This window comes from Vanessa atalanta, chromosome 27, assembly GCF_905147765.1.
Source record: "Vanessa atalanta chromosome 27, ilVanAtal1.2, whole genome shotgun sequence".
Lineage (NCBI taxonomy): Eukaryota > Metazoa > Arthropoda > Insecta > Lepidoptera > Nymphalidae > Vanessa > Vanessa atalanta.
Window position 1 is genome coordinate 4,490,797 of NC_061897.1, and position 24,572 is coordinate 4,515,368.

Here is a 24,572-nt window from a genome sequence, read left to right on the forward strand (position 1 = left end):
AACCTCTATAGTTCATACAAACTTTTATCGAGAAGGACTTGGGCCTTTTCGTAAGAACAGTGAGTCTTCTTTTTTTCAAATTGTGTAATATTAATGATACCTGTGTGATTAAAGCTCTTGGCGTGCACTTTATTTCATTCTATGGTAGCTAAGTTCAACTACAGTACGAAATTAGCGATTTAGTACATAAAAAACGCCATTGACAAATTAGGTAATGCACATATGGTACATATATAAAACCTTAATATACTAGGTTATTATGTTTGTTTAAGAAGAAATAAAAATGATACATTAGACTGTCGTAAATATCATTTAATTTGGTTTGGAAAGAATTTTCGTCATTATTCATGCTATAAATTTTTCTCAGTAAAGGTATCCACCGTTGCAGCCGCAGCCGCATCCGCAGCCGCAGCTACCAGCGATAGAGACAGCTCCAGCAGCTGGCACGACACCTCCGAACTCGACTGCGCCAAGGATTGGCACTTGACCAGCTACTAGTGTGGTACCAGCGACGCCCATTTCACCAGCAACTGCTACATCACCAACACCGGCACCTCCGTAGGAACCCCAGCCCCAAGCACCGGGACCAGCAAGACCGGCTTCCCAGCCTAAACCACCAAGGCCGGCACCCCAACCATAGCCAACGGGTCCAGCTAGACCACCTTCCCAGCCTAGACCACCAAGCCCGGAACCCCAACCGCACCCAACGGGTCCAGCTAAGCCGCCTTCCCAGCCTAAGCCAGCAATGCCAGGACCCCAGCCGCAGCCAGCTACTCCAGCGTCCCACCCAATAGGTCCAGCAACGGCACCACGCAGACACTGGCTGTACACATTCTAAACAAAACACAAGACGATAATCAAGTTATTCAGCTTGTAGGAATACTAAGAAAGCAAACAATCGAAAGGTCCAACTGATGGTTTATGGTTAAGACGTCTTTTGTCTTTAATATTCAGCGCGAAAAAGGTTTTTCGTACTACTTGAGCAAGCACTATCAATAATTCAAATTATATTCGGAAGAATTCCAATAAGTAAATTAATATTGAGGAAATTTTACCTGAACCAAGCAAGCTTGGACGCAGAGGAGGAGGAAAGCGAAGGTAGACATGATGCTTGGTGCGTATTCAAGTAGCTGAATATACAATGACTATGAGAAGTCACACAGCGCTTATATAGTTACCACTATAACTATGAATAGATAATATTTATGTCGCAATTGCAAAACGTGTTTCAATAATAATTTTTATTTACTATTTTGCATTACATATTATCAAAAATTAAGAAATTCTGAACAACATCAAAATGTGTTGAGTGATTGGAATCTGCGAATAAGCCAAAAATGATTGTTCTCCTTCGTTAGATGTGAGTTTTATTAAGATGTTATAAAATTGAACTTTATGTTTTTATTTTATTTATTTGGAATCAGTGAACACGAGACGTAAGGAGTAGTTATAATTCCAACTTTCCGACTCCGCAAAGTCAATAAAACCTTCTTGGGGCAAGGAGTGCGTTGCTACAATAACATTCGGCAGATACCTTTTTACAGTTTGTCGATTCATGAATTCGAATCATTTGTTAAATAATAATAATAAATAAGGCATTTCATTTTAGACACGATTATATAGATGACCAAATAAGCTGGAACTATTACTGGACTGTCAAGCAGGGTATATTATATAAACTTGTATTTAACTAAGATAATGTATTTGAAATGTTGGAAAATTGAAAACTACTGAGTTTCTTACCGGTTCTTCTCGGTAAAATCTACATTCTGAACTAGCTGTAGCCGACTTAATATAGTTCTGTAAAATAATGATTCAACAGTGCTTGTAAAGCTTGAATTGAGTAGATTTTGATTTTGAATCTACCAGTCTACCGAATGCCTCATTAAGTTTCTACTAATTTTACCTTTCCCAAGAATGCAAGTAAATTGGCGGTTTTGAAAATGCCAAAACTTTTTTCACATCTAAGGCTGTGGCCATACGTGCGTCTATTATCTAAATCAATGACCTATTGGCCAAACGTTTGCGTGTCACGTTTTGTTACATCATGCATGGCGGAATCAGCATTATAACTCACTTTGATAACGCTTTTCCACCATGCATTCGATATAAAAACCAGTTCGTTTTCTTCTGAAACATTGTCAAGTTTGCATTCAAACGGTCAACATGTTCAAGGCTGTACTTTTGGTCTGCGCTCAGGCGCTCTTGATCCAGGTAATTTAGTAAAAACATCGTAGTCACTATTATTATTAACCATATGAATAAACTGCTTTATAAGTTTGATATCAAGTAAATACCGTTATTTTTTCTACACAAATTTCATTTACTTTTTTTATGAATATTTTCTCATTTGCTGGGAAATTGAATCATCAAGTTAAGAAATAATATCATTTAAGAATCTGCTTTTTCATTTTAAAACGTTAATGTGACGAAATATTAATTTGTATTTTATCGCTAGTCTATCGCTGGACAATGCATCGGAGCTGGATGGGGATGGGGTGCTCCCTTGGGCGGTCTCGGCGCTCCTCTGGCTGGTGGTTGTGGTTGCGGCGTTCCTGCGATCCCTGCCTCTAGCGGTGGTGGTCTCGGTGTGTCAAGCGCTTCTCCTATCTCACCAAACGGAGTGTCTGTGCTCTCAGAAAACGCTATTGAAGGACCTCTCGCTGTAGCCGGTGCTCTACCGTTCTTGGGAACCGTCGCTCTGGAAGGTGTTCTGCCAACTGCTGGTGTTGGTGCTGTCAACTACGGATGTGGTAACGGAGCCGTCGCCATTTTGGAAGAAATTGCCCCCGGTGGTATTGCTGGCCCACTCGGCTACGGCCTTGGTCCTTATGGTGCTCTTGACGGTATCGGCTACGGTGCTCTAGGTTACGGTATCGGTCCTCTGGCTGGACTTAACCGTGCTGGTTGCGGCTGTGGCGCCTTCATCTAAACACGAAGACGACAACGACGGTGATGACGTAATCCTCATGTCAAATTAAAACGCTTTGTGAATGGACTTAATTGTTTTTATTTCAACAAAGAAGTACAATAGGTACTTCTAATCTATTTCTTACATTCTCTAACATATGGTCTGAAAAATATTTAACGTTCTCCTGGGAATCTTGTTGTCTGAATCAAATCACCATAAAGTTTTTACACTGACTGACTCATAAACCTAATCAAACTTTAGGATTAATGTCGAATTAATAATTATAACATAAATAGTATATGGTAATATATAATATATAAAAATACTGTATATAGTAGTTTTTTTTTATCCTAATTACTGCAATCCAGCGGGCCCTGCTCCGTGCTCGATCAGAGAGAGTACAGCCTCGGCGACTCTGATATCACGTTTATGTATAGATGTCTTAAGGCTGTGCTCCAGGATGGTCTTTTCTGAAACACCCGCCGCTCGGCCGATGAATCTGCCGATAGAGTCGCTACCATCGTCCGTGTGATAGACACAGGTGTTAGTGTGTAACTCATTAGATTGAAGTAAATGAAAATATCGAGATCCTCCATAAATCACAAAAAAAAAACAGAACTGCAGTAAAAGATAAAATCATAGCCGGGAAAATAAAATTGATGCTAGTAAAGGTTAAAATAAAATCGTTTTGCTTTTACTTATTAGCGATTTAAATTATTGTGACCAATGTTATTGATTAGTAGCTTTTTTAACTTAACAAAAGTTTCGTTACCATAAATATAAATTCTTCTTCCAAACAAGCCGCTCAAATTATGGCGTTGGTGCGGAAGGATTTGATCAACAAACGATTGCTAGAAATTCAAATTTAAATCTGTTTACGTTTTTTCGAGTGTGCCGAAGGTTTGTAGGCAGAACTCGTGGTGACCAATTTATGTTTTCCACTTAGAAATGGATTCCTCACGTCAGTCAATATCAAAACAGAGCTGAATGAAGTGCGTGGAATAAACAGGAGTGTACGAACAATATTAAGGAGGCTTAAGGAAGAGGCAATCACCTCTCTTAGACCATCAAATGTTGTTGAAAGCTGTCTGCAGCTTACAGACAAGCTCGTTTAAGATTTGCGCGTAAACATCTCAATTGGACTGAAGAGCAATGGGCGTCCATATTTGTAGCGTTATCCCAAAGTATCCCAAATGACATAATATCCCAAATGACATAATACTCTGAAAATTACCAAAATATGCTAGACCAGCGATCTTATCGATACCAATTACATGTTTCTAAGCTTTTGAACTTTTTGGAGCTCCGCTGAGCTAAGTCTTCCTGTCAGGGACGATAAATGAGAATTCCAGTCAAGTTAAGAGTCTAATGTTATTCCTAAAAAGACTGTAGCAGCGATTACACCAAGAGAGTTTTTGTAAAATGGTACATTATAATTTTGCTTTCTTTCATTAGGTAGGATAAAAACTATGCATTTTGTTTTTTTAGCATTAAAAACTAAACCATTTGTTGTGAACCAACCGTTTATTCGTGATAATGCCTTGTTTACTTCGTTTCGAAGTAAGTTTTTTTCCTATCAACCTTAAAAATCACTGAATAACGTCAGAAAACAACACAATGTCACAAATAACTTCCACGTAGAAAGGGAGATCATTTATGTATATATTCTAAAAAAGAAAAGAGCCTAAACGTGACTCTTGCAGAACAACCATTGTTAGCCTATGCTAATAGTATAGCCTGCTACATCAATTCAATTAATTATAGATGACTATTCTTTTAATGCAAACTTGTTGGAATCCTTGACTTAAGCTTGAAGCAATGAGATCAAGAGCTTGAGCTTTAACACTGTAATATTTGAGCTTCTATAAAAGTATTTCGTGTTCTACACAATCAAATGCTACTATGTATGGGGGTATATTTTATACATTTATATGTGTTATAGACACATTCATCCAGAATTTTAACCTCATAAGGGGTGAATTTTGAAAAATATTATACCGCTTGACTTCTCTCATGAATGGAAGCCTATGCTCCCACTTCCATATTTAAAACATCAGAAATTATTTCTCAATTTTACCCCATTAGGTGATTTGTATTCAAAAACGTTATAATACTATCTTCAACTCATAAGCAGAAGTCTAAACAAATAACTCCATATTTCAATCTTACGAGGGTTTGGAACCTCTATAATCTATACAAACTTTTATCGAGAAGGACTTGGGCATTTTTCTAAGAACAGTAGGTCCACTTTTTAAAATTGTGTAATATTAATGATACCTGTGTGATTAAACCTCTTGGCGTGCACTTTATTTCATTCTATGGTAGCTAAGTTCAACTACAGTACGCCATTAGCAATTTAGTACGTAATAAAACGCCATTGACAAATTAGGTATTGTACATATGGTACATATATAAAACCTTAATATACTAGGTTATTATGTTAGTTTAAGAAGAAATAAAAATGATACATTAGACTGCCATAAACATCATTTAATTTGGTTTGGAAAGCATTTTGGTCATTATTCATGCTATAAGTTTTTCTCAGTAAAGGTATCCACCGTTGCAGCCGCAGCCGCAACCGCAGCCGCAGCTACCAGCGATAGAGACAGCTCCAGCAGCTGGCACGACACCTCCGAACTCGACTGCGCCAAGGATTGGCACTTGACCAGCTACTAGTGTGGTACCAGCGACGCCCATTTCACCGGCAACTGCTACATCACCAACACCGGCACCTCCGTAGGAACCACAGCCCCAAGCACCGGGACCAGCAAGACCGGCTTCCCAGCCTAAACCACCAAGGCCGGCACCCCAACCGTAGCCAACGGGTCCAGCTAGACCGCTTTCCCAGCCTAGACCACCAAGGCCGGCACCCCAACCCCACCCAACGGGTCCAGCTAAACCGCCTTCCCAGCCTAAGCCAGCAATGCCAGGACCCCAGCCGCAGCCAGCTACTCCGGCGTCCCACCCAATAGGTCCAGCAACGGCACCACGCAGACACTGGCTGTACACATTCTAAACAAAACACAAGACGATAATCAAGTTATTCAGCTTGTAGGAATACTAAGAAAGCAAACAATCGAAAGGTCCAACTGATGGTTTATGGTTAAGACGTCTTCTGTGTTTAATATTCAGCGGCAAAAAGATTTTTCGTACTACTTGAGCAAGGACTACCAATAATTCAAATTATATTCGGAAGAATTCCAATAAGTAAATTAATATTGAGGAAATTTTACCTGAACCAAGCAAGCTTGGACGCAGAGGAGGAGGAAAGCGAAGGTAGACATGATGCTTGGTGCGTATTCAAGTAGCTGAATATACAATGACTATGAGAAGTCACACAGCGCTTATATAGTTACCACTATAACTATGAATAGATAATATTTATGTCGCAATTGCAAAACGTGTTTCAATAATAATTTTTATTTACTATTTTGCATTATATATTATCAAATATTAAGAACTTCAGAACAACATCAAAATGTGTTGAGTGATTGGAAACTGCGAATAAGCCAAAAATTATTGTTCTCCTTCGTTAGGTGGGATGTTTATTAAGATGTTGTTATAAAATGTAATTGTCCGTTTTTATTTTATTTATTTGGAATCAGTGTACAGGATACGTAAGGAGGAGCTTATTGTTCCAAGTTTCCGACTCCGCAAAGTCAATAAAACCTACTCGGGGCAAAGTGTGCTTTTCTATAATAAAATTCTGCAGATACCTTTTTGCACCTTGTCGATTTATGAATTCGAATCATTTGTTAAATAATAATAATAAATAAGGCATTTCATTTAAGACACGAATAATCGTGTCTTAAATGAGTAGTTCCAGCTTTTTTGGTCATCTATATAAATAGATGACCAAAAAAGCTGGAACTACTACTGGACTGTCAGGCAGGGTTTATAATATAAACTTGTATTTAACTAAGATAATGTATTTGAAATGTTGGAAAATTGAAAACTACTGAGTTTCTTACAGATTCTTCTCGGTAAAATCTATATTCTGAACTAGCTGTAGCCTACTTAATATAGTTCTGTAAAATAACGATTCAACAGTGCTTGTAAAGCTTGAATTGAGTAGATTTTGATTTTGATTCTCACTTGCTTAGAAGTAACCGGTTTACCGAATTACACTTTAAGTTTCTGCTAATTTTACCTCTCTTAAGATTACAAGTAAATTGGCGGTTCCGAAAATGCCAAAATCTTTTTCACACCTAAGGCTGCGGCCATACGTGCGTCTATTATCTAAATCAATGACCTAGTGGCCAAACGTTTGCGTGTCACGTTTTGTTACATCATGCATGGCGGAATCAGCATTATAACTCACTTTGATAACGCTTTTCCACCATGCATTCGATATAAAAACCAGTTCGTATTCTTCTGAAACATTGTCAAGTTTGCATTCAAACGGTCAACATGTTTAAGGCTGCACTTTTGGTCTTCGCTCAGGCGCTCTTGATCCAGGTAATTTAGTAGAAACTTTGCAGTCACAATTATTATTAACCATATGAATAAACTGCTTTATAAGTTTGATTTCAAGTAAATACCGTTATTTTTTCTACACAAATCACACTTACTTTTTTTATGAATACTTTCTCATTTGCTGGCGGGAAACTGAATCATCAAGTTTAGAAATAATATCATTTAAGAATCTGCTTTTTCATTTTAAAACGTTAATGTAACGAAATATTAATTTGCATTTTATCGCTAGTCTATCGCTGGACAATGCATCGGAGCTGGATGGGGATGGGGTGCTCCCTTGGGCGGTCTCGGCGCTCCTCTGGCTGGTGGTTGTGGTTGCGGTGTTCCTGCGATCCCTGCGTCTAGCGGTGGTGGTCTCGGTGTGTCAAGCGCTTCTCCTATCTCACCAAACGGAGTGTCTGTGCTCTCAGAAAACGCTATTGAAGGACCTCTCGCTGTAGCCGGTGCTCTGCCGTTCTTGGGAACCGTCGCTCTGGAAGGTGTTCTACCAACTGCTGGTGCTGGTGCTGTCAATTACGGATGTGGTAACGGAGCCGTTGCCATTTTGGAAGAAATTGCTCCCGCTGGTATTGCTGGTCCACTCGGCTATGGCCTTGGCCCTTATGGTGCTCTCGACGGTATCGGCTACGGTGCTCTCGGTTACGGTATCGGTCCTCTGGCTGGACTGGTCCGTGCTGGTTGCGGCTGTGGCGCCTTCATCTAAACACGAAGACGACGATGACGACGTAATCCTCATGTCAAATAAAAACGCTTTGTGAATCGAATTAATTATTTTTATTTCAACAAATAAGTACCTATTTAAATCTATTTCTTACATTCTTTAACATATGGTCTGACAAATATTTAACGATCTCCTGGAAATTTTGTTGTCTGAGACAAATCACCATAAAGTTTTTACACTGACGCACTCATAAACTTATCAAAGTTCAGGATTACTATTGAATTAACATTTTTGATAATATCGAGACTCTCCAAAAATAACGGAAAAAACACAACAAAATCATAGCCGGGAAAATAAAATTAATGCATAGTAAAGGTTAAAATGAAATCGTTTTGTTGTTGAAGGAAGGTGCGTGAAATAAACGTGAGTGTACGAACAATAATAATTAAGCTTAAGGAAGAGAAAATAACCTCTTTTAGACTAACAAATAGTCCAAAGCTGTCTGGGAGCCGCCAGACAATCTCGTTTAAGATTTATGCATGAACATCTAAATAAAACTGAAGAGTAACGGGCCTCTATATTTGAAGCTTTACCCCAAAGTAATATGCCAAATGACATAATATTATGAATATTATTAAAATAAACTAGACATCAGTAAGTTGTTCTTCTTACTGTTATCGACTACAAATGAGGATTCAACTGAAGTTTAGAATCTAATGTTATTCCTAAAAACACTGTTACATCGATTACATGGAGAGCGTGATATATGTATCATAATTTTGTTTTCTTTCATTAGGTAGTGTAAAAGCTACGCAGTTTGTTTTTTGAGCATTCAAAAGTAAATTATTTACTGAAAACCGATCGTGTAATTGTGATAATGCAATGCTTACATTCACATAGTCAGAGTTTTTTTACCTTTTGACATTCAAAATCAGTGAAGTATTGTCAATAAACAACACTATATCACAAATACCTTTAACATAAAAAGGAAGATCATTTATATATACTAGAAATAGAAAGGGACACAAAATTGATCCTTGTGGAACACCCATTTTTAACGGAGATCCAGAAGACTTTATGCGATTAATGAAAACTTGTTGGACTTTTTGACTTCAGTTTGAAGCAATGAGATCAAGAGCTTTACCGTTAATACCATAGTATTTGAGCATATGAAGAAGCGTTTCGTGTTCCACACAAACAAATGCCTTAGAAAAATCACAGAATACTCCAGTAAAATTCTGTGATTTTCCCATGCGTCGTGAATATGTTTGAGTAGTGCTATTACCGCATCTGTTACTACATTGAAACAAGTTGGGAACCCGTGTCCAAGCTCTTGTTTAAAGTTACTGTTGCCCCATATGTCATTATTTTTTTTTATAATTAAGGGTTTTAAATACTTTTATGTTATCTTTTGTTTCAAATGAGAAATCCATAGCGCATTTTGAAACATTATTATTTAAAAAGTAGATGCGTCTTATTTAGACGATTTTAAATGAAATGTTATATTATTGGGTATTTTGATGACCTCCGTAGTCGAGTAGTGTATACACCGGTTTTCATGGGTACGGCACTTCGAGGTCCCGGGTTCGATTCCCGGGCGAGTCGATGTAGAAAAAGTTCATTAGTTTTCTATGTTGTCTTGGGTCTGGGTGTTTGTGGTACCGTCGTTACTTCTGATTTACCATAACACGAGTGGTTTAGCTGCTTACATTGGGATCAGAGTAATGGATGTGATGTTATCCAATGTTTACTTATTTATTTGAAAAAAAAAAAAAACAAATAATGCCTATATATACTTCCATTCAGATTTTTTTCATTTTCATATTTTACTCTGTTAGGTGTTTATAACGCTATAATACTATCGTTAACTTATAAGCAGAAGGACTTGGGTAACTTTGTATAAGTGCACTTTTCAAAATGGTGTAACATTGATGATACCCGTGTGATTAAAGCTCTTGACGTGTACTTTATTTAATTCTATGGTAGCTAAGTTCAACTACAGTACGAAATTAGCGATTTAGTACATAAAAAAACGCCATTGACAAATTAGGTAATGTACATATGGTACATATATAAAAACTTTAATATACTTGGTTATCATGTTAGTTTAGGAAGAAATAAAAAGAATACATAAGAGTGCCATAATTATCATTTAATGTGGTTTGGAAAACATTGCCATTATTCATGTTATAAGTTTTTCTCAGTAAAGGTATCCACCGTTGCAGCCGCAGCCGCAGCCGCAGCCGCAGCTACCAGCGATAGAGACAGCTCCAGCGGCTGGCACGACACCTCCGAACTCGACTGCGCCAAGGATTGGCACTTGACCAGCTACTAGTGTGGTACCAGCGACGCCCATTTCACCGGCAACTGCTACATCACCAACGCCGGCACCTCCGTAGGAACCACAGCCCCAAGCACCGGGACCAGCAAGACCGGCTTCCCATCCTAAGCCACCAAGGCCGGCACCCCAACCGTAGCCAACGGGTCCAGCTAGACCGCTTTCCCAACCTAGACCACCAAGGCCGGCACCCCAACCGCACCCAACGGGTCCAGCTAAACCGCCTTCCCAGCCTAAGCCAGCAATGCCAGGACCCCAGCCGCAGCCAGCTACTCCAGCGTCCCACCCAATAGGTCCAGCAACGGCACCACGCAGACACTGGCTGTACACATTCTAAACAAAATACAAGACGATATATCAAGTTATTCAGTTTGTAGGAATATTAAGAAAGCAAACAGTCGAAAGGTCCAACTGATGGTTTATGGTTAAGACGTCTTCTGTGTTTAAAATTCAGCGGCAAAAAGGTTTTTCGTACTACTTGAGCAAGCACTATCAATAATTCAAATTATATTCGGAAGAATTCCAATAAGTAAATTAATATTGAGGAAATTTTACCTGAACCAAGCAAGCTTGGACGCAGAGGAGGAGGAAAGCGAAGGTAGACATGATGCTTGGTGCGTATTCAAAGTAGCTGAATATACAATGACTATGAGAAGTCACACAGCGCTTATATAGTTACCACTATAACTATGAATAGATAATATTTATGTCGCAATTGCAAAACGTGTTTCAATAATAATTTTTATTTACTATTTTGCATTACATATTATCAAATATTAAGAAAATCAGAACAACATCAAAATGTGTTGAGTGATTGGAAACTGCGAATAAGCCAAAAATTATTGTTCTCCTTCGTTAGATGTGATTTTTATTAAGATGTTATAAAATTGAACTTTATGTTTTTATTTTATTTATTTGGAATCAGTGAACACGAGACGTAAGGAGTAGTTATAATTCCAAGTTTCCGACTCCGCAAAGTCAATAAAACCTACTCGGGGCAAAGTGTGCTTTTCTATAATAAAATTCTGCAGATACCTTTTTGCACCTTGTCGATTTATGAATTCGAATCATTTGTTAAATAATAATAATAAATAAGGCATTTTCATTTAAGACACGATTATATAGATGATAAAATAAGCCTGAACTATTACTAGTTGACTTTCAGGCAGATAGATAATGTATTTGATATGTTGGAAAATTGAAAACTACAGGTTATTCTCGGTAAAATCTATAGTCTGAACTAGCTGTAGCCGACTTAATATAGTTCTGTAAAATAATGATTCAACAGTGCTTGTAAAGCCTGAATTGAGTAGATTTTGATTTTGATTCTTACCAGTCTACCGAATGCCTCATTAAGTTTCTACTAATTTTACCTTTCCCAAGAATGCAAGTAAATTGGCGGTTTTGAAAATGCCAAAACTTTTTTCATATCTAAGGCTGCGGCCATACGTGCGTCTATTATCTAAATCAATGACCTATTGGCCAAACGTTTGCATGTCACGTATTGTTACATCATGCATGGCGGAATCAGCACTATAACTTACTTTGATAACGATTTTTCACCATGCATTCGATATAAAAACCAGTTCGTATTCTTCTGAAACATTGTCAAGTTTGCATTCAAACGGTCAACATGTTCAAGGCTGCACTTTTGGTCTGCGCTCAGGCGCTCTTGATCCAGGTAATTTGGTAGAAACGTCGCAGTCAAAATTAATATTAACCATATGAATAAACTGCTTTATAAGTTTGATTTCAAGTAAATACCGTTATTTTTTCTACACAAATCACACTTACTTTTTTTATGAATACTTTCTCATTTGCTGGCGGGAAATTGAATCATCAAGTTTAGAAATAATATTATTTAAGAATCTGCTTTTTCATTTTAAAACGTTAATGTAACGAAATATTAATTTGCATTTTATCGCTAGTCTATCGCTGGACAATGCATCGGAGCTGGATGGGGATGGGGTGCTCCCTTGGGCGGTCTCGGCGCTCCTCTGGCTGGTGGTTGTGGTTGCGGTGTTCCTGCGATCCCTGCGTCTAGCGGTGGTGGTCTCGGTGTGTCAAGCGCTTCTCCTATCTCACCAAACGGAGTGTCCGTGCTCTCAGAAAACGCTATTGAAGGACCTCTCGCTGTAGCCGGTGCTCTGCCGTTCTTGGGAACCGTCGCTCTGGAAGGTGTTCTACCAACTGCTGGTGCTGGTGCTGTCAATTACGGATGTGGGAACGGAGCTGTCGCCATTTTGGAAGAAATTGCCCCAGCTGGTATTGCTGGCCCACTCGGCTACGGCCTTGGTCCTTATGGTGCTCTCGACGGTATCGGCTACGGTGCTCTAGGTTACGGTATCGGTCCCCTGGCTGGACTTAACCGTGCTGGTTGCGCCTGTGGCGCCTTCATCTAAACACGGAGACGACGATGGCGACGTAATCCTCATGTTAAATTAAAACGCTTTGTGAATCGATTTAATTGTTTTTATTTCAACAAAGGAGCATATGGTCTGAAAAATATTTAGCGTTCTCCTGGGAATCTTTTTGTCTGAGACAAATCACCATAACCTTTTTGCACTGACGGACTCATAAACTTAATCAAAGTTCAGGATTAATATTGAATTAACATTATTGATAGATGTACAGCCTTTTAGATTGAACTAGATGAAAATATCGAGATTACATAAATCACAAAAAAAACTAGAACTGAAGTAAAAGATAAATCATTGCCGGAAAAATAAAATTGTTGCATAGTAAAAGTTAAAATGAAATCGTATTGTTTTTTATTTTTATTTGCGATTTTAATTATTGTTGGCATGTTGTTATATTATTGATTTTTTAAACTTAACAAAAGTTTCGTTAGCATAGGTAAAAATACTTACGTCAAATTGCAATGTACAAGCCCCTCAAAATTTAATGGGAAGGAGTGGATCAACGAACGATTGATTGCTAGAAATTTAAATTTAAATCTGTCTATGTTTTCTAGTGTGTACCGAAGGTTTGTAGAGATAGGTTCTTTCAAAAGGAGATCCGGTACCGGCAGAACTCGAGCAATCACCCGCCTTATTGTTTCAACTGCTCTACGAGACCGATTCCTCACGTGAGTAAACACAAAAACAGAGCTGAATAAAGGTGCGTGGAATAAATGTGAGTGTACGTACAATAAAATTAGGACAAAACGAAATTATTTATTATAAACCGAACGTGTAATTGTGATAATGCTATGTTTACATCGATATAATCAGTTTTTTTCTTTCGACATTCAAAATCAGTGATGTATCGTCAGCAAACAACACTATATCACAAATAACTTTAACATAAAAAGGAAGATCATTTATATATACTAGAAATAGAAAAGGTCCCATAATAGATCCTTGCGGTTTTTAACGTAGATCCCGAAGACTTTATTCCATTAATAAAAACTTGTTGGACTCATTGACTTCAGTTTGAAGCAATGAGATCAAGAGCTTTACCGTCAATTCCTTATTATTTTAGCATATAAAGAAGCCTTTCGTGTTCCACACAATCAAATGCCTTAGACAAATCACAGAATACTCCAGTAGAATTCTATGATTTTCCCATGCATCGTGAATTAGTTTGAGAAGTGCTATTCCGCATCTGTTATCGAGCGACCTCTTGTAAAACAGAATTGTTTTCTATGAAAATCAGTATTTGTACCGAAAAGTTCATTTGAAATATTTTTTTCGAATATTTTACTCAAAGATGTAATTACTGGGATCACTCCTTATTCCAGTCTTAAAAAGTGGTTAAACTTTATTACATTTAAACAAGTTGGGAAAAGAACCCGTGTCCAAACTCTTGGTAAAAGTTACTGTCGCCCCATATGTCATTATTTTTTTTTATAATTGAGGGTTTTAAATACTTTTATGTTATCTTTTGTTTCAAATGAGAAATCAATTTGAAGCATTATTATTAAATAAAGTAGATGCGTCTTATTTGGATGATTTTAAATTAAATGTTATTTTATTAGGTACACACTTCCATTCAGAATTTTTAAACTCATAAGAGGTGAATTGTAAAAAATATTATACCGCCTGACTTCTCCCATAAATAGAAGCCTAAACACCGACTTCCAAATTTATTACATTGAAAAAATCTTTCCCAATTTTACTCTGTTACGAGTTTATAACGCTATAATACTATCGTTAACTCATAAGCAGAAGACCTTGGGTACTTTTGTATGAACACTGAGTGCATTTTTCAAAATGGTGCAACATTGATGATACCCGTGTGATGAAAGCTCTTGCCGTGTACTTTATTTTATTCTCTGGTAGCTAAGTTCAACTACAGTACGAAATTAGTGATTTAGTACGTAAAAAAATGCCAATGACAAATAAAGTAATCAAAAGTCAAAGTCAAAAGTCAAAGTCAAAAATCTTTATTCAATATAGAAGTGTTTACACTTGCTTATTGACTGTCAAAAATCTACCACCGGTTCGGAATTTAGCACCTCGGACCTGAGAAGAACCGGCGAAAGAAACTCAGCGGGATATATTTTTTTATTTTTTTTAACCATTTTCCATGTAGGTACAATGATAAGTATATTTTAGTTATTTGAATCAGCCTGGAGGCGATCATTTCATTCCCAAGGTGTGCAGTCAACTAAAAAGTCATTGGTGTTGTAATATCCTTTAGCACACAAACGCTCTTTAACATAATGTACATATATAAAAACTTTAATATACTAGGTTCTTATGTTAGTTTAGGAAGAAATAAAAATAATACATATGAGTGCCATAAATATAATTTAATTTGGCTTGGAAAACATTTTTGCCATTATTCATGTTATAAGTTTTTCTCAGTAAAGGTATCCACCGTTGCAGCCGCAGCCGCAGCCGCAGCCGCAGCTACCAGCGATAGAGACAGCTCCAGCAGCTGGCACGACACCTCCGAACTCGACTGCGCCAAGGATTGGCACTTGACCAGCTACTAGAGTGGTGCCAGCGACGCCCATTTCACCAGCGACTGCTACATCACCAACACCGGCACCTCCGTAGGGACCAGCAAGACCAGCACCCCAACCCCAAGCACCGGGACCAGCAAGACCGGCATCCCAGCCTAAACCACCAAGGCCGGCACCCCAACCGTAGCCAACAGGTCCAGCTAAACCGCCTTCCCAGCCTAAACCACCAAGGCCGGCTCCCCAACCGCACCCAACGGGTCCAGCTAGACCGGCTTCCCAGCCTAAACCAGCAACGCCGGGACCCCAGCCGCAGCCAGCAACTCCAGCTTCCCACCCAATAGGCCCAGCAATGGCACCACGCAGACACTGGCTGTACACATTCTAAAAAAAACAAGACGATATATTAAGTTTGATCGAGCTTGTAGTAATATTAAGAAAGCAAACAATCAAAAGTCAATCTTATTCTTTATGGTTAAGACGCCTTTTGCCTTGAATATTGAGCGAGAATATGGTATTTCCTACAATTCGAGCAAGCACTATCAATAATTCAAATTATGTTTGCAGTGATTGATCGCACTTTGTTTAAAGCAAATCTTACCTGAAGCAAGCAAGCTTGGACGCAGAGGAGGAGGAAAGCGAAGGTAGACATGATGCTTGGTGCGTATTCGTAGCCGAATATACAATTATTACGAGAAGCCACACAGTCGCTTATATAGCTATAACTATGAATAGATAATACTTATGTCGCAATTGCAAAACGTGTGTCAATATAATTTTAATTTACTATTTTGCATTTTACATATTATCAAAGTTGAGAAATAAAGAATCAACTTCTAAATGTTTGAGCCATTTCAAACTGTAAATAAGCCAACATAGGTCTGAATATTTGTAGAGTTCTTAGGTGTGCTACTACAAATGAAATATTTAACATTGACTGATTCTTGAAATTGAAATAACTTTGTATGCAAAAATAAAATATAAATAAACAAGAAAATTAGAATATTTTTTTCGGAAAATATAAATAATAATAAAAAAATATAAATGTATGCACAAAAAGGAAGTTCACTTAGCTAATCGTAAAAAGCGAGGAAAGCATCTTTCATCTGCTAAAATCATTCAAGATTAAAGGTCAAAAATAAATCTTCGGATTTATAACGCAAACTGTGAATGTTATGAAAATACTTTAGATAAAAATTGTATACTATAACCGGATGTGCGTTTTATTATTTTCGATGTTTTAAATGCTGATATTTCAGGAACAATTTTTGTACTTCTGCTTGATCATGATGCGGTGGAAACTATGGAAAATGACTGAGACGTAGTTACTTGTATTTTTATGTTCGTATATAAATAATCAAAATATACTTTATTCAAACCATTTTTGTATCGTCATTTTAAAAAGTATTCGTCGTCATATTAAGTGAAGCTACCACCGGTTCGGAATGTAGATTCTACCGAGAATGACCAGCATGAAATGAGTAGTTACTCTTTTTCAAAATTTAAAATACAAAGTTATGTTAGTTAAATAAATGTATATATGTATATAATATATCCTGGAAGTCAACATGTAGGTATTCTACATCTATATCTTTTTAATCTTGTATTGAATAATATGTATTTTTTATTAATGTTAATGTAATTTTTTACAAATGATTTGAAGTTATGAATCGGCAAAGTGAAAAATATCTACGGAATTTTGCTATAGCAACGGATACCTTGCCCCAAGAAGGATTTATTGACTTTGCAGAGTCGGAAACTTGGCGTTATAAACTTATCCTTACGTCTCGTGCAAATGCAATGATTATCATTGATTCTATCAGTGATCGATGTGAATATACATAATATTATTGTAAATATATTGTGTCACAACAGTGACTATTCCTTCTTCGTTAAAAACATCCTGAAGGGAGTTTCTAGCTCTAATAAAAAATTCATTTTCAAAGTAATATGCCATATTAATATAATATGTCATATGACATAATACTATGCAAATAACCAAAACGAGTTAAATAAAAAAAAAACCAAAGACGAGCGGTATCAATATCAGTTAGGTGTCTAACATTTCTAACCGCGTATGCTGCGGAACTGAGTCTTCCTGTCAGGGACGATAAATGAGGACTCCATTGAAGTTTGAAATCCAATGCTATTCCTAAATACACCGTAGTATATATACCGGCTACATCAAGACAGCAATCGCTTTTCAATGTATTATAATTTAGGTTTCTAACATTAGTAGTAGTAGGGTAAAAACTACACATTTTATTTTTTGAGTATTCAAAACTAAATTATTTATTGTTAAGCAATTTTGTTTCTGTAATAATACACTGTAGACATCGTCATAATCGGTTTTTTTCCTGTCGACCTAAAAATCAGTAAAGTTTCAACACTATATCACAAATACCTTTAACATAGAAAGGAAGATCATTTATATATACTAGAAATAGAAAATGACCCAAAATGTATCCTTGTGGAACAACTATTTTAAAGCTATTTGTCTAGCAAAATATATTGATGTTTGGTTTTTTATTACGCTTTTTAGGGTACATGCTACATAGCTGCCAACCTACCTGCTTCCAGATAATACGTTTCTTCTAGTTCTTATCCGGAGAATGTGCAAGTGTATTGGCAATAATATTTTTCCTACCTAAGGACGTGGTTATACGTATATGTTTTATCTAAATCAATGACCTATTGACTAAACCTTTGCAAGTCACGATTTTTTACATAATTCATGGTAGTATCAGCATAATAACTTACTTTGATAACGATTTTCTGCGGTGCATTCAATATAAGAACCAGTTCGTATTCATCTGAAACATTGTCAATTTTACAGTCAAACGGTCAACATGTTCAAGGCTGCACTTTTTGTTTGCGCTCAGGCGCTCTTGATCCAGGTAACTAAAAAGTCCACCGATTTTAGTTTTTACGAAATATTTTGTTATTTTTGCAATTAACAGACTTTTAGAAGAACTTCGATCAAAATTTGTAAACTTTTCATTTTGGTCTTGTAGCCGAAATTAAAGAAGAATAAATTGAAAGAATATTAACCAAATCTTCCATATTGGCGGTAAAAAATTATAAATTAATGAATTGTACATTTTTATTTTATTCTATCGTTGGACAATGTATCGGAGCCGGATGGGGTGTTGCTCCTTACGGTATCGCTGGTCCTCTTGCTGGTGGTTGTGGTTGCGAAGTTGCTGCCATCCCTGCCTCTAGCGGTGGCGGTCTCGGCGTATCCAGCGCTTCTTCAATTCAACCAAATGGAGTATCTGTGCTCTAGAAAACGCTATTGTAGGAGCCCTAGCAGTCGCCGGTGCTTTACCTTTCTTGAGAGCCGTTGCTCTGGAAGGTGTTCTGCCAACTGCTGGTGCCGGTGTGGTCAGTTATGGATGCGGAAACGGAGCCGTTGCCATTTTGGAAGAAATAACTCCTGCTGGAATATCTGGCTCGCTCGGCTATGGCCTTGGTCCTTATGGGGCTATTGATGGTATCGGCTATGGCGCCTACAGTTACGGTGTCAGTGCTCTGGATCGACCTTATCGCGCTGGTTATGGGTGTGGCACCGTCATTTAAATACGAGTGACAATTGACCTTGAGAATTCCTCTAGTAAATGAATATTTTTAAAGTATTTTACGCAACTCTTGACCAGTTTAAGTAAATCTAAATGTCAATGATAATATGATTAATTTCGGAGTTAAACATTGGTCCAGTGAAGGCTTTCTTAAAATCCAAAAGTTATTTTTTCGTGACAAACTATATCAAATATATTTTATATTATACGTTGAAATGTCAGTTTATGTAGTCAGTGCGTCTGCATTAGAGCAGCTTGGTGGAATGTTCTCCAAATGTGCTCAATAGAAGGAAAGAAGCATCTAACCCGGAAATACGAAATCCACAGATTGTTACTTTAAGTAAAGTCTTCCTGCTTTAATATACATAGATCTCATACTGAATATCAAACGACACAGTGGTTCCGTACGAACGACTGACGAATCTTTCTTTATTTACTTTTCATAAACAATCTCATTAGAAGAATTAGATTTTGTCTGTATTTCTTATTGTTCTATGCTTTCATGAGCTTATTTTTCTATCCTCGTTTCATTATTATATTTAGAGTAAAAAAATGTATAAAATGGATTTATTCATTGAATCTTAAAGTATTATTAAGTGTTATATTTCTACTTATACTCTACCTGGAAATTTTTACCAAATTATTGCTTGAATAACGTATATAAAGCTTGGTAAATATGCTCACCATGGGCATACCCCGGTTCTGTAGTGCTTTGGCTAAGTTTGTTATATGTTTTAAACTATAATTCCTATTTTTTCATGGTAATTTTATCACTATCGCCCATAAACAATGGTGCTGTAAGAAATATTACAGATTCCTTATATCGCCATTGGGCCATCAACATTGGGGGTTTAGATCTTACATCCCTGATGCCTGTAGCTACTCCACTTCATACCAGAAGTTTGGTGGTAGAATACCTGATGAGTGGGTGGTATACCCTACGCAAGATATAGGCCCAAGATTTGAATAATACAATGATGTTATTTTTAAAAAATATTTTTGAAAATCGATTTGTGCAAATAATATTGAAATGAAAATGTATGCACATAAAAGGAAGGTCACTCAGGTAATGTTAAAAAGCTGGGGAATCCCTCATCTGCTAAAATCATTCAAGCTTAAAGGTCAAAATTACCGGATTTTCGGATTCATAACGCAAACTGAGGATGTTATGTAATTTGATGTCTAATTTCAACGAAATTAGACATCAAACACATGTGTATCCACCAACCACATTGGAGCACCGCGGTGGAATATGCTCCAAACCTTCTCCTCAATGGGAGTGCGTCCTTAGCTCAGCAGGGGGAAATTTACAGGCTGTTAATGTAATGTTAATGAGCGGCTTAAAAATTCAATGCTTGAAGAGCTTGGTGTTATAATCGTTGAAGGTCATACAAGATATATAAATATAAATGTATCTGATGTTCTTGTTTTACATTTAATTGAACACTGTAACTTGACGATGCAAAAGTGCTTTTATGGTCTTCCTCGAGTAAAGAAAATTCTGATATTGATTTTTAATATAAAATATATGGAGTAAGAGAAAAATAACGAGTTGTTGCCGGTTATCGGTAGGATCAATTTTCTGAACTGCTGATAGCTTGATGTTAGAATTAACTTTGTAATATGACGATTCGAAATGCTTGTAAAAGTTTACTCGAATAAAGAATATATTGATTTTGATTATTATCAATATTTGGTCAAAGTCAAAGTCAAAAATCTTTATTCAATATAGAAGTGTTCACACTTGCTTATTGATTGTCAAAAAATCTACCACCGGTTCGGAATTTAACACCTCGGACCTGAGAAGAACCGGCGAAAGAAACTCAGCGGGATATATTTTTTTAGATTTTTTTTCCATTTTGCATGTACAATAATAATTATATTTTAGTTATTTGAAACAGCCTGGAGGCGATCATTTCATTCCCAAGGTGTGCAGTCAACTTGAAGGTAAAAGGTACTTGAAGCTTCGTAAAAAGTCTTTTAAAGATATAATATAGTATATCTAATCTATGTTCATATAATAATATTAAATAAATAAAAAAATATATGCCAATGACATTGTTTAATTGCGCTGAGAAAACATTTTTTTCCGTAAATCATGTTTCTGTTAATCAATTTTATAATCAGTAGATGTAGCCACCATTGCAGCCGCAACCGCAGCTACCGGCGATGGAGACAGCTCCGGCAGCTGGAACGATGCCTCCGAACTCGACGGCACCGAGGATCGGCACTTGACCAGCGACTAGGGTGTTACCAGCGACGGCCATCTCACCTGCTACAGCTACATCGCCGACACCTGCACCTCCGTAGGCAGCACCGCATGGAGCACCAAGACCAAGGCCCAATCCGTAACCAGCGGGACCAATGAGACCGGCTTCGTAGCCTAAACCAGCGAGGCCTAGGCCTCGGCCATAGCCAAGGGGTCCAGCCAGACCGGCTTCATATCCACATCCAAGAGGACCTCCGATGTACTGGCTGTATACATTCTAAAACAAAAAAAAGATGTTGTAAGTCTTTATTAATACTAAAAAAGCAGTTAAGCAAGAGAAGAAGAGGAGAGTGACCTGTGATTGTCTTTTAAATGAATAGATAAAAGGGATTTTTATTACATTAGAGTAACAGACAGATTCACTATGCATACATTTTTAATTTCACAGAACAAAAATTACTTTGCATTAAAGATTGTTTACCTGAACCAAGCAAGCTTGGACGCAGAGGAGGAGGAAAGCGAAGGTAGACATGATGCTTGGTGCGTATTCAAGTAGCTGAATATACAATGACTATGAGGATGCATACAAGCGCTTATATATTTACTTTTTATACATAGAATTGATATGTCGCAATTGGAAAACGTGTTTGAGTATGTTTTTAATAATAATGATTAATTGAAATTGAGCGATTCATATGAAACTCTTAATTAATTTTAGGTTCCTTATTTGATAATGTAGGTCAAAATAAAATTATATCGCGATTTACAATTGTATCGGCATTTATGAGTATTTTTTTTTGTAATATCGGTAGGTGGACGAGCAAATGGGCCACCTGATGGTGAGACGTCACCACAACGCATAAACAACGGTGCTGTAAGAAATATTAGCCATTACTTACATCGCCAATGCCACCAATCTTGGGAACTAAGATGTTATGTCCCTTGTATGATTTAAATTATTCATTATATCACTTAGAATTTGTCAAAATGACTATCTGAATCTTGCCAGGGACTGCCTCGTCAATCTAGTGGCTGGCTATGAGACCACTGATCTGAGAGACCTGGGTCCAATCCCTAAGCCGGGTCATTATTCAATTGAGGGTTTTACTGTCAAAAAAGTCTTAGTCTCAAGACTCCGGTTTGTTATAGAAATTTTTGTTAAACGTGGATGACACTCCTGGTGCTCGGAAAGCACGTAACGCTGCAGATTCGACTGCATGAACTCTTTTCTGTCCTAAATTTGCTATCCTATCGTATACTGAGCGTAAAGGAATAGAAAGAGCACTTGTGTGTGTGTGTGTTTGTGTAAGCTTGTATACTATAATTGTCAATGGTATAACTCGAAATTCACCAACCAGCATTGGTGCAGCGTGGTGGAATATGCTCCAAACCTTCTCCTTAAAGGGAGACGAGGCCTTAGCCCAGCAGTGGGAAATTCACCGGCTGATAATGTAAAAAATTAACTCGAAATTGGTCAGGGGGGGCATCATCATGCACTATCATATCAGGTCCAAGTATATCTCACGTGCTTTAATTTTAAGGAAACGTATGGTTTCAGACAATCGCCAAAATGGATGTCAATATGACTTTATAAGACCTTTGTTGTTGTCTTGTTTTGTGCTAAGACTTTTGCAAATTATTATCTATAAACCCATTGCTATTAACGACAAACAACATGTCAGAATAATTTTCATATCTATTTCATATTTCTTGGTGGTAGGGCTTTGTGCAAGCCCGTCTGGGTAGGTACCACCCACTGATCAGATATTCTACCACCAAACAGCAGTACGCAGTATTGTTGAGTTCCCGTTTAAAGGGTGAGTGAGCCAGTGTAACTACAGGTGCAAGGGACGTAGCATCTTGGTTCCAAAGGTTTCTGGCACATTGGTGATGTGAGCAATGGTTAATATTATATGGTTCTTATAACGCCATTGTCTGTTACCATCAGGTGGCCCATCTGCTCGTCCGCCTACCGATATCATAAAAAAAGAAACCAAAAAAGTAACTATATTCAGTAACGCGTGAATGTATTACTTACATCGATTGACTAATCCTTTTTCTGTCACGTTTTGTTTCATAATTAATGATGGATTTCGGTTTACTAACTTACTTCGATAAGAATTTTATACGATTTATTCGGTATAAAAAGCAGTTCGTATTCATCTGAAACATTGTCAAGTTTGCATTCAAACGGTCAACATGTTCAAGGCTGTGCTTTTGGTCTGCGCCCAGGCGCTCTTGATCCAGGTAATTCTATTGATAAATCATAATTGTTATTTACGCAATTATTAAAAATATATGTATACTAATTTATAGTATGTATTTTTTTTTTTTAATTTATCGTTCGAGCATTTTTTACTCTAGCGGTATATTTAATAACATACATATGTTGATATTATAATGTAATTTTGTTTTGTTCTAGTCCATTGCTGGACAGTACATCGGTGCTGGATATGGAGCTCCTTACGCTCTTGCCGGTGGTTGTGGTTGCGGAGTTGCCGTCCCTGCCTCTAGCGGTGGTGGTCTCGGTGTCGCCAGTGCTTCTCCTATCCCACCAAACGGAGTATCTGTGCTCTCAGAAAACGCTATCGAAGGACCTCTCGCTGTAGCCGGTGCTCTACCGTTCTTGGGAACCGTCGCTCTGGAAGGTGTTCTGCCAACTGCTGGTGCTGGTGTTGTCAACTACGGATGTGGTAACGGAGCCGTCGCCATTGTGGAGGAACTCGCTCCCGCTGGCCTTGCTGGCCCACTCGGCTACGGCCTTGGTCCTTATGGTGCTCTCGACGGTTTCGGCTACGGCATCGGTGGTCTGGCTGGTCCTTATCGCGGTGGTTGCGGCTATGGTGCCCTCATCTAAAAACAAAATTAAACTGGTCCGCTTGTCGAATAAAAAGTATCATGCATTAATTTTTGTTTTTGATTTTACTAAAAATACTTAGTCGATGTCATTATAAAAGTTGAGATATTATTGAGGAGAGTATACAAGTAACTACAGGCATTTGGTAGTTTTACTTGTAGTGTTTTTCGAGAGTTTTGAGAGTGAATATTTAGTGTAGATGTATCTTGGTATGTGGCTTTCGTACATACAATTTGTAGTCAATTTATTAAATAAATTTATAATAAATCTCATCAAGTTGAGTCGGAAAGGTGATATTGCCAAAAAACTGTATTTGAGCGCCAATTTTTTAAATAGTGGAAATTCGAAGAACAGAACATCGAAATCCATCGAATCACCAATTTTCAAAAACATTTCAAGAAACCTCCTTTTTGAGAACCAATCAAAAACCAAAAATAAAAAACCGAGACAATAGAAATTAAAAAAACCTGTTTTAAATATATACTTCGTATTTAGAATACGATAGTTAACATTTGCACTTAATTTCATAAGAGCAATGTCTAAACTTAACCAAGTCACGAATATCAGCTAGATGCCTTTACTTCTTTCGATAACTTAAATTTGAAAACATTAGTGTCACTATAGACGAAATTG

The 24,572-nt window shown here is 37.4% G+C and overlaps 9 protein-coding genes and 1 pseudogene across 10 annotated transcripts; 5 read left to right on the top strand and 5 right to left on the bottom strand.

Moving 5' to 3' along the window:
• Window positions 1-108: 108 nt before the first annotated feature.
• On the bottom strand, window positions 109-1,170 carry LOC125074431 (chorion class CA protein ERA.1-like). Its single transcript, XM_047685772.1, has 2 exons — window positions 1,056-1,170; window positions 109-834 (listed from the first exon to the last, which is right to left on the bottom strand). Exons 1-2 carry the CDS (start codon window positions 1,104-1,106, stop codon window positions 364-366), a joined length of 522 nt encoding a protein of 173 aa, XP_047541728.1. The 5' UTR covers window positions 1,107-1,170; the 3' UTR covers window positions 109-363.
• A 931-nt stretch (window positions 1,171-2,101) lies between these two features.
• Window positions 2,102-2,998, top strand: LOC125074421 (chorion class B protein PC10-like). The gene is made up of 2 exons (XM_047685762.1): window positions 2,102-2,214; window positions 2,459-2,998. Exons 1-2 carry the CDS (start codon window positions 2,167-2,169, stop codon window positions 2,930-2,932), a joined length of 522 nt encoding a protein of 173 aa, XP_047541718.1. The 5' UTR covers window positions 2,102-2,166; the 3' UTR covers window positions 2,933-2,998.
• Window positions 2,999-5,380: 2,382 nt separating this feature from the next.
• Window positions 5,381-6,259, bottom strand: LOC125074425 (chorion class CA protein ERA.5-like). The gene is made up of 2 exons (XM_047685766.1): window positions 6,145-6,259; window positions 5,381-5,923 (listed from the first exon to the last, which is right to left on the bottom strand). The coding sequence occupies exons 1-2, from the start codon at window positions 6,193-6,195 to the stop codon at window positions 5,453-5,455; spliced, it is 522 nt and encodes a 173-aa protein (XP_047541722.1). The 5' UTR covers window positions 6,196-6,259; the 3' UTR covers window positions 5,381-5,452.
• LOC125074430 (chorion class CA protein ERA.1-like) lies at window positions 5,381-11,040 on the bottom strand. 2 transcript variants are annotated; one of them, XM_047685771.1, is made up of 3 exons: window positions 10,942-11,040; window positions 10,243-10,719; window positions 5,381-5,446 (listed from the first exon to the last, which is right to left on the bottom strand). In XM_047685771.1, exons 1-2 carry the CDS (start codon window positions 10,990-10,992, stop codon window positions 10,249-10,251), a joined length of 522 nt encoding a protein of 173 aa, XP_047541727.1. In that variant the 5' UTR covers window positions 10,993-11,040; the 3' UTR covers window positions 5,381-5,446; window positions 10,243-10,248. The 2 variants fall into 2 exon arrangements, with proteins under 2 accessions (XP_047541727.1, XP_047541726.1); XM_047685770.1 differs by lacking the exon at window positions 5,381-5,446 and having other exon boundaries at window positions 10,180-10,719.
• On the top strand, window positions 7,269-8,098 carry LOC125074427 (chorion class B protein PC10-like). The gene is made up of 2 exons (XM_047685768.1): window positions 7,269-7,369; window positions 7,617-8,098. Exons 1-2 carry the CDS (start codon window positions 7,322-7,324, stop codon window positions 8,088-8,090), a joined length of 522 nt encoding a protein of 173 aa, XP_047541724.1. The 5' UTR covers window positions 7,269-7,321; the 3' UTR covers window positions 8,091-8,098.
• Window positions 11,041-11,954: 914 nt separating the features above from the next.
• Window positions 11,955-12,796, top strand: LOC125074305 (chorion class B protein PC10-like). The gene is made up of 2 exons (XM_047685598.1): window positions 11,955-12,067; window positions 12,315-12,796. The coding sequence occupies exons 1-2, from the start codon at window positions 12,020-12,022 to the stop codon at window positions 12,786-12,788; spliced, it is 522 nt and encodes a 173-aa protein (XP_047541554.1). The 5' UTR covers window positions 11,955-12,019; the 3' UTR covers window positions 12,789-12,796.
• Window positions 12,797-15,193: 2,397 nt separating this feature from the next.
• On the bottom strand, window positions 15,194-15,947 carry LOC125074131 (chorion class CA protein ERA.1-like). The gene is made up of 2 exons (XM_047685359.1): window positions 15,897-15,947; window positions 15,194-15,679 (listed from the first exon to the last, which is right to left on the bottom strand). Exons 1-2 carry the CDS (start codon window positions 15,945-15,947, stop codon window positions 15,194-15,196), a joined length of 537 nt encoding a protein of 178 aa, XP_047541315.1.
• A 2,183-nt stretch (window positions 15,948-18,130) lies between these two features.
• Window positions 18,131-18,874, top strand: LOC125074133 (annotated as a pseudogene).
• A 2,046-nt stretch (window positions 18,875-20,920) lies between these two features.
• On the bottom strand, window positions 20,921-21,718 carry LOC125074335 (chorion class CA protein ERA.1-like). Its single transcript, XM_047685633.1, has 2 exons — window positions 21,564-21,718; window positions 20,921-21,359 (listed from the first exon to the last, which is right to left on the bottom strand). Exons 1-2 carry the CDS (start codon window positions 21,612-21,614, stop codon window positions 20,997-20,999), a joined length of 414 nt encoding a protein of 137 aa, XP_047541589.1. The 5' UTR covers window positions 21,615-21,718; the 3' UTR covers window positions 20,921-20,996.
• A 1,450-nt stretch (window positions 21,719-23,168) lies between these two features.
• LOC125074332 (chorion class B protein PC10-like) lies at window positions 23,169-23,989 on the top strand. The gene is made up of 2 exons (XM_047685629.1): window positions 23,169-23,329; window positions 23,505-23,989. The coding sequence occupies exons 1-2, from the start codon at window positions 23,282-23,284 to the stop codon at window positions 23,937-23,939; spliced, it is 483 nt and encodes a 160-aa protein (XP_047541585.1). The 5' UTR covers window positions 23,169-23,281; the 3' UTR covers window positions 23,940-23,989.
• Window positions 23,990-24,572: the final 583 nt, after the last annotated feature.